The 7,750-nt window shown below is 55.2% G+C and overlaps 2 protein-coding genes across 4 annotated transcripts; one reads left to right on the top strand and one right to left on the bottom strand.

The window, feature by feature from the left end:
- The first annotated feature begins 232 nt into the window (after nt 1–232).
- On the top strand, nt 233–4,588 carry MIF4GD (MIF4G domain containing). 2 transcript variants are annotated; one of them, XM_032456858.1, is made up of 6 exons: nt 233–382; nt 1,582–1,713; nt 2,568–2,677; nt 2,863–3,018; nt 3,122–3,214; nt 3,815–4,588. In XM_032456858.1, the coding sequence occupies exons 2-6, from the start codon at nt 1,626–1,628 to the stop codon at nt 4,040–4,042; spliced, it is 675 nt and encodes a 224-aa protein (XP_032312749.1). In that variant the 5' UTR covers nt 233–382; nt 1,582–1,625; the 3' UTR covers nt 4,043–4,588. The 2 variants fall into 2 exon arrangements, with proteins under 2 accessions (XP_032312749.1, XP_032312747.1); XM_032456856.1 differs by lacking the exon at nt 233–382 and adding an exon at nt 535–684.
- On the bottom strand, nt 4,498–7,747 carry MRPS7 (mitochondrial ribosomal protein S7). Of its 2 annotated transcripts, none has more exons than XM_014552157.2 (5): nt 7,541–7,747; nt 6,714–6,905; nt 6,535–6,598; nt 5,992–6,159; nt 4,498–5,107 (listed from the first exon to the last, which is right to left on the bottom strand). In XM_014552157.2, the coding sequence occupies exons 1-5, from the start codon at nt 7,594–7,596 to the stop codon at nt 4,886–4,888; spliced, it is 702 nt and encodes a 233-aa protein (XP_014407643.1). In that variant the 5' UTR covers nt 7,597–7,747; the 3' UTR covers nt 4,498–4,885. The 2 variants fall into 2 exon arrangements, with proteins under 2 accessions (XP_014407643.1, XP_006176537.1); XM_006176475.3 differs by having other exon boundaries at nt 7,414–7,745.
- Nucleotides 7,748–7,750: the final 3 nt, after the last annotated feature.

Genomic DNA, 7,750 nt, shown 5'->3' on the forward strand with positions numbered 1-7,750 from the left:
TTTACCAATAGCGTTTGTACTTGGAGTAGGAGAGGGGCTTAGTGGGCCTTGATCCAGCCCTTACAACCTCTCTGCCTTCTCCACCTTGGGAAGTGGCCGTGGGGTCACGCGGCCACCACCGGTAAAGTCTTACCCCTACATCCATCTCTGTCCTCCCACCTTGCTCCCTCCCACTGCTGGCTGCGGGCCACGCTCTTCTTAGGCTCCGCCCACAGCGCCCCGCCCGGGAGTCTCTTCTTCTGACCCGGTTTTAACCTGAGCCCTGACGTGCGGGAGGCGGAGTGCCACCGCTCAAGACCGAGGGCTTCATGCGGGCCGAGAAGCAGGTCCGGCCCAGCGCCAACGAGCCATTGTGGCCCCAGACAGGCCCAGGGAGACCCGGGTGAGGAGAGGATGGGACGGTGGTGGCAGTGTCGCTGGCCCACGCCAAAGATCTCGGGACTGCGCGGCTACGGCGGTGTGGGCGGGGCCCTGAGAGGTGGTGCTAGCGAGACGGTGCCGCCCCATGCCCCGCCCCGCTGACACCGGCCCCGCCCCAGGCCCCGCCCATGCCGCCACGCTAGGAAATGACCTAAGCGGCGGCGAGGCGCGGCCGGCTGTGCCAGCAGCGCCGCGGGTGCGGGGCGCGCTCACCATGCCGGGCCAGCGGCCTCCGGGCACGCGGGCGCGGCGCCGGCCCGGCAGGTGGGTTGAGGCGCTCCCGCCCGCGGGACACCGGACGGCAGGCTCCGTTTCGCCGCCGGGAAGGGCGTTTCGGGTTTAGGGAAGCTGCCCACACCTGCAGACCCCTAAGGTCGTCTCCTTTGGTTGGGGGGGAGGCACCGAGTCCGGTGAGGGGACTGCAGTGGGGACCACCTCATCCCTCTCCACTCCTTAAGAGGTTGGATCCAGAATAGATAGAGCCCAGGAATTGGGAGTCCTGAGTGAGCAGGGCCGGGTTTTTGCCACTCGGGAAGCCAGCTTAACCAGTCCGTCCCGGGGAGAAGCTGGCCAGGACAAGGGGAGTCAGGGCGGCAGAGACGCTCCTGCACCCACCCACGCGGGCCGGCCCCAACCCGAGGGCTGAGGGGGTGGGCTTTCTGGACTGAGGACTCTTGATTCAAGCTGAGGGAGCGGGTTGGGGAGAGGGGCCTAGAACCCTGCTGGGACAGAATACAGCATGGAGCCTGCAGCCCGCTCACTCCCCAGCAATCGTGCAGGGCCAGCAGCTTACAGGCCAGCTTTATGTAGGTAGGGAAAGTGTCTAATATCCACCTGTCCACACCCCGGCCTTGGTATCAGATGAGAATAGACTGCCTCCTGTTGGGACTGGAGGTTAAGCACATTCACCCTTCATCTCTACTTGTGTGTAATCCCAGATGCTCCAAGGGTTCTTTAACTGTGCAGCAGGTGTTTGGCTGGTGCCCAGTCTCCATCAGAAGCCAAGCTTGGTGGGCGCTCAGCCAACCACTGAATGCCATGGACTGCTCAGGAGCATGGGTGCCGAGCGCTGGTCAGCCCTACCCAGGGCCTGTAGGCCTAGGAACCCTGGGCCCACGTTCCACCCCTGAGATCTCTCCCTTTGCCGCTCCTCCTCCCCAGGTGCTGTCATTAGTCCCACCTCAATAAAGAGCTGCTGAGGCTGGATGGTCATGGGTGAGCCTGGTAGAGAGGAATATAAAATCCAGTCTTTTGATGCAGAGACCCAGCAGCTGCTGAAGACAGCACTCAAAGGTGAGCACTGGGAGCTTCCTGAGCCTGGGTCCGGAGCTACAGAGAAGGGGCCAAAGGGTCAGTACTGGAGGACTGAGCCCTAGCCCAGGGATGCTCAGCCCTCTCCCTTCATTTTCTGAGGAGTCAGCAATGTAATTCTTGAACTGGAAAACAAGCTACATTTAGGCCAATATTTGGGATGGGAATCAAAGTCACCCTTCAGCTTTTTTTTTTTTTTAAAGCCTAAGTGCCCATGAAAGGAAGGTGAGGCACAGAGAACACAGTTCCTGCCACTTAAGTCCTTAACACTGAACCTGGTTTCTGCAGTGCTGCAGCCAGCTCTTGAGTGTGCATTGCTGACTGGCTTGGGACAGAGGATAGAGTGTTCTGCTTAGCAGAGGGGATACAGTAATTGTCCTGGTCCAGTGCCTTCCTGCAGCACTCAGGACACAAATTTGACTCAGCTAACAATTAGCAATGCCCACTGTGTGCCAAGCTAAGCCTGTGGGGAGGCCCAGCCTGGCCTGCTCTTGTCAGGGGTTCACATGTGTGTATTATAAGAACATTTTCTTCCATGAAATGGCTGTCAAAGATGTTGTTATTCAGTGTGCCTTCCTCAGCCTAGTGCCAGGAAAAGATGCGCCCTAAAAAATGAGCATTCTTTGGTTCTCAGACACATAACCCTCCTTGATTGGGCCACCAGGAGGCTCATGGCTAGAGCTGCTCCTGTGTGTTGTTTCCTCTGTTTTCTGGTCTCTTTAAATGTAAGTGTGTAATGGGAGTGCTTTTCTGTGAACATCGCAAATCCTTCAGAAGCAGGTGGAGGCAATGTGACTGTTACGCAGCTCTAGACTCCCCACCTGTCTTTACTCTAGATCCAGGTGCTGTGGACTTGGAGAAAGTGGCCAATGTGATTGTGGACCATTCTCTGCAGGACTGTGTGTTCAGCAAGGAAGCAGGACGCATGTGCTACGCCATCATTCAGGTTGGGTGGGGTTGGTAGAAAAGAGGGGAGACGCTTTGAGGAAGATGCTTCAGGAGCAGGCAGAGATGCCAAGGGCTGGCCTCAGAGGCGAGAGAGGAGGACAGGAGGGTTCTCAGCCTCGGAAGCTTGGGTGGAGTTGCGGTGGCACTGGAACTGCCCTTCACCATACTTTCCCTGGCTCACAGGCAGAGAGCAAGCAAGCAGGCCAGAGTGTCTTCCGCCGCGGACTCCTCAACCGGCTGCAGCAGGAATACCAGGCTCGGGAGCAGCTTCGAGCCCGCTCCCTGCAGGGCTGGGTCTGCTATGTCACCTTTATCTGCAACATTTTTGACTACCTGAGGGTGAGGCCCCCATCAGCCACATCCTCTGCGGCAGTGGCAGAGATGGCCTGTCTCCTGCACCACTAAGCCAGTGCTCCGGCCCCTGCTCTTCCCTCCCCTGTAGGTGAACAACATGCCCATGATGGCCCTGGTGAACCCGGTCTACGACTGCCTCTTCTGGCTGGCCCAGCCCGACAGTCTGAGCAAGGAGGAGGAGGTGGGTGGCCCTGGCACAGAACGTTATGGGGGTGGTCTGTATTTGGCTCAGCTCAGAATGCCAGCCCACACTGCCCATGGAGACTTTCAAGGGCATCACTTGCTGGGGTGGGAGCCTGGTGGGGGCACTTAAGTCCTGTTACAGTTACAGGGCAAGCTGCTAGGTCTGGAATTTATCCAGAACAGAGAGCAGCCAAAACCTCCTGGCTAAGGCTGCCTTCCTAGTAGGAAAGCCAACCTATAATAGTAATGACAAGCACGTTGGCCAGCTGTGGATACAGATGGCCCAGAAGCCAAACTGAGGTCAGGCAGGGTGCTGGGGGAGGTGGGAGGGGGTAGAAAAGTGTAGTTAAGCAGTTTGGATACAGGGCCTGAGTCTAGCCTGGCCCAGATGAGAAACCTTAGGCAAGTCTCTGAATTTGCTTCGTTTCATGTTAAAATGTGGACTGTGCCCACCGGGGGTGGGGGGTGTGAGGAGGAAGTGGGGAAGCACATGTACAGGGCCAGGCCGGTGCCTGGCACACAGCAAGTGCTCAGTAAATGGCCGCTCTGTGTGATAGGGTGGCCCTGCCCGGGGGTCACCTCCCACTGCCTCCCGCAGGTGGATTGCCTGGTGCTGCAGCTGCACCGGATCGGGGAGCAGCTGGAGAAGATGAACAGGCAGCGCATGGATGAGCTCTTTGTCCTGATCCGGGATGGCTTCCTGCTCCCAAGTGGCCTCAGCTCCCTGGCCCAGCTGCTGCTGCTGGAGATCATTGAATTCCGGGCAGCCGGCTGGAAGACGACCCCGGCCGCCCATAAGTATTACTACAGCGAGGTCTCTGAGTAGGCCTCCAGATCAGGCTTCCTCACCAGCAGCACCGGCCTTTCTTCTACCCGCCTCCCAACCTGGCAGTGGAGTCTTTGCCTTTCCCAAAGACTTTCCCTTCCAAGACTTTTAAAAGCACCCGAGGTGTTCCCCACTCCCAACATGGTCCTGCCCTGATTACCTTCCCTCCCTGATTCCAGGATCGGGGAAAACACCAAATACACCTGCCACCACAGCCACATCAGCTTTTCTCTCCTAACGCTTTTGACCTGGGCCAGGCAGAGAAGGGCAACTCCTAACTCTCTAACCATTGGTGCAAGTTACCTTGGTGCCTCAGTTTTCCCCATCTGTAAAATGGGTATGAACAGCCATTTGTTGGATGCTTAGGGATATCAAAGGGGAGAAGCAGAGCACAGGTCACACCAGACACTGCTTTTTATACATTTTATATAAGGACCACTTTGGAAATGAGCAAATTTCTTCTAGCTGGTTTTAATGGATGGCAGTACCACATCACATGCAACACCAGTTCAGGGTGAGAACTTTCAAATAAACTCTTTCTGATACCAAAACTGCTTCATTTAGTATCACCCAAAGGTCCACCCCAAGCTGAAGGAAGAGAAGGCTGGATGAGCCCTAAGTTTCTTGGGAGAAATCCAAGTTGGATTTCTCTATGCAAGGAGATGGGGCGAGGAGAGAGAGTTCTAGCCCCCAAAGAAAAGAACAACAAGCAATAAACATGCTGCTCCATCCTTATGAGGACTGCCTGCCCTTAAAAAGGAAGGACACTCTTAACCCACAGGTACTTCTCCACGTGGTAGCGGCTCACACTGAGGTTTCTTGCCGCAGGGCCTCCGCCCTCCCCTACCACCAGCGGTAGTGGGCCAGCGCGCGGTTGGCCTCGGCCATCTTGTGCATGTCGTGCTTCCTCTTAATCACAGGGCCCTGATTGTGAAAAGCCTCCAGCAGCTCCCGCGACAGCTTCTCTGGCATTAGCATCCGCCGGTGCTTATTCTCCCTGCACTCAGTAATCATCCACTTCATGGCCAGGAAGCGACGGCGCCGATCAGGTAGCGGCACAGGGACCTGGGCAAGATGGGATATGAGCTGGGTCGTCTCAAAACTTGCCAGGATGGCAGCCTCCTTCTTCCTAGAGCTCTAAGTAGCCACAGGTTTGGTTCCCTCTGGGCCAGGCCTGGCAAGGCTTCTGAGGAGAGAGGCCTGTCTTTTCATCTCTGAGCTTCTCTCACCCCTGGGTAACCCCAGTGCAGCAGACATAAGAGGCATTCATTGAGCAAACACACCATAAGCACTGGCTTCTTTCATCTCTAAATGGAGCTCAGCCAAGGTGATACAGGCACCACTGGGAAAAGCCCAGGCAGCTGGGGTGAGCTAGCCAACTCAGATCATGGGTGTCCAGAAACAAGACCCTCTTGTCCAAGGATCATTTGCCAGGCCCCCACTATGTGCCAGGTATCATGCCAGACTCTAGAGGGGCAGAGACATTAATGAGAAAGCCTCTATCCTTATGAAGTTTACATTGAAAAAGGAAACACAAGAACATCCACTTAATGACAATGAAACATAATTAAATGCTATGAGAGAGGCACCTAGTTCAGTTCAACAAACAGTGATGAAGCATCAGTTATGGGTCAAGTGCTGTGCTAGACACTGGTGTAGCGAGATGAGGTATAAATAGTCCATCAGTGTGAGAAGCTTACCGTTTAGAACACAATGCTGGACAGGAGGGGTGGACCTTCAAAAGATGTTTTTTTGGCTCTCTTCCAACTTCTGCCTATAATTTTTACACTAAGGGACTCCGATGAGCAGATCCTGACACTCTCCAGTCCCTAGAAAGCTATCAACCATGGCCCAACTCTGGACCCTCCCACCCTCAAGCATCCTCTGCCCCAAACCCATCCTCTTGTTTTACACATGAGCAGCCCTGCTTTCCCATCCTGACCACTCACCTGGTAGAAATGGCCACCCTTGAGGATGGGTACCAGCCCAATCACGGGCTCACAGTTTTTCAGGGCTTGATGGAAGATGGTATAAGGGTTGCGTTCAATGGTTGCCTGTTCCTCTGCAGAAGCAGCATGGTACTTTTCAAACTGCTTTCTTTTCACAGCTTCCAGAGTCTGCAAAGTGATACAGTGGAGGTGGCTGCCCCAGGCTCCCTAATGGGTTTACCCAGCTGAGCTAGGACCTTGCCCTATTCCTCCCACCATCCCATTCTTCTTTAGTTGTGTAGCTCCTCCCTCAGCACTTCCAAAACAAAGATCTTAAGTGCCTACCTCTTTGCTGGACTAGAGTGGAGATTTGTGATGTGGGGGTGGGGAATGGTAATTGTTGACTCCTGCAGGACTTCATTAAAGCCCCTACTCCCACACAGACGTGCTGGGAAGTTAATTTTAATGACAGATACAGAATCCATTCCTTTCTTATGCTAAAATGCAAGAGCCAAGTACAAAGCTACGGGGAAAAGAAAGATGACAGAGAGAGGTACTGTTTACCTGTGTCATGAGGGATCTGGCCAGTACTTTGTTTCCTCCTTTCATCATCATGTTGGTGAATTTACTTCAAGGAGAAAAGCAACATGTTTAGCTTCCTACAGCTCTATCACGGAATCTTTACTGTAGACCCTCCCTGGTATAGTCCCAGTCCGTGGAACAAAAGTTTGTTTCCTTCTAACCTGATCACCGGGTCTTCAAACACAGAGCTTGTTTTCGCCGCCGGCGCAGCTTTGATAAGCTGAGTCTCCCTGAGCTCCCGCTCATACTTCTCCTCCTCAGTCAGCTCGGCCAAGGGCTTGCGGTAATATTCCTTGTCAATCTGGGGATCCTTGTATTCAGGACCATAGCGGCTCCACCTCACTTGGGTTAGCCTGAGAGGGGAAGAGGAAGAGGAGGGCAAAAGCTGACTCCACAAGTAAAAAGGCTTGACTTAACAATAGGCGTGTTTGCCAGTCCGCCGACGAGTGACAGCGACGCGGAGACTGTTAGCCAAAGCTGAACAGCAGTAATTCTGGCTCTTGTCCTAAGAAGTAAGAGGACCTCCCACAAACAGGCCACGAAAGTCTGCTCCTCAAGTGCCAACGGTAAGGTCAGGTTCCTGAACCTCAGGATAGGCGTCCCGCCTATGCATCTCTCCCCCGGCTCCCAACAAAGTCCCAGCTCTGAGTTCTTTAACTTTCGGCTCCAAGTTAGAGTCCCTCGGGCGGGGGACAATCACTAAGCCTTCAGACTGAACCAAAGTCACGTGTCTGGTTAAAGATACCCCGACTCCAGGGTCTCTCCAGGTTTCCGCACGGCCTGCCTGTGCCCACCCTTCCTTCCCAGCAGGTTTCTCTGTGGAGACCCAAGCGGCCTCCCAGTTGCCTGCCGCCGTCTCACCCTGGAAGCCGCAGGACAGGACCCCGCACGCCCAAGGCGAGGCCCGACCACCCTCGCGCAGCCTTCACCGCGGGGGCAGCCATCTTGGCTGATCACGAGGACCCGATAAAGACTGCCCTCGGCGTGCCTGAGCGAGTGACGGGAGACGAGGAAAAGGCTCCACAGGGTCTTAACTCTGTGCATCACCCTATTAATCCGGGCCTTAAGAGTATCTCACTCCGGGGTCTAAGGCGAAGAGTCAAAGGGAAACATTCGCCCTCCCATTTTCGCCGCAGCTTGGCGCGACGTTCCGTGGTGGCCCTCGGTCCTCTCAGGCCCCTATGCAGGCCCCGCCCCG

The sequence above is a fragment of the Camelus ferus genome, chromosome 16, assembly GCF_009834535.1.
Source record: "Camelus ferus isolate YT-003-E chromosome 16, BCGSAC_Cfer_1.0, whole genome shotgun sequence".
NCBI classification, from domain to species: Eukaryota; Metazoa; Chordata; class Mammalia; order Artiodactyla; family Camelidae; genus Camelus; species Camelus ferus.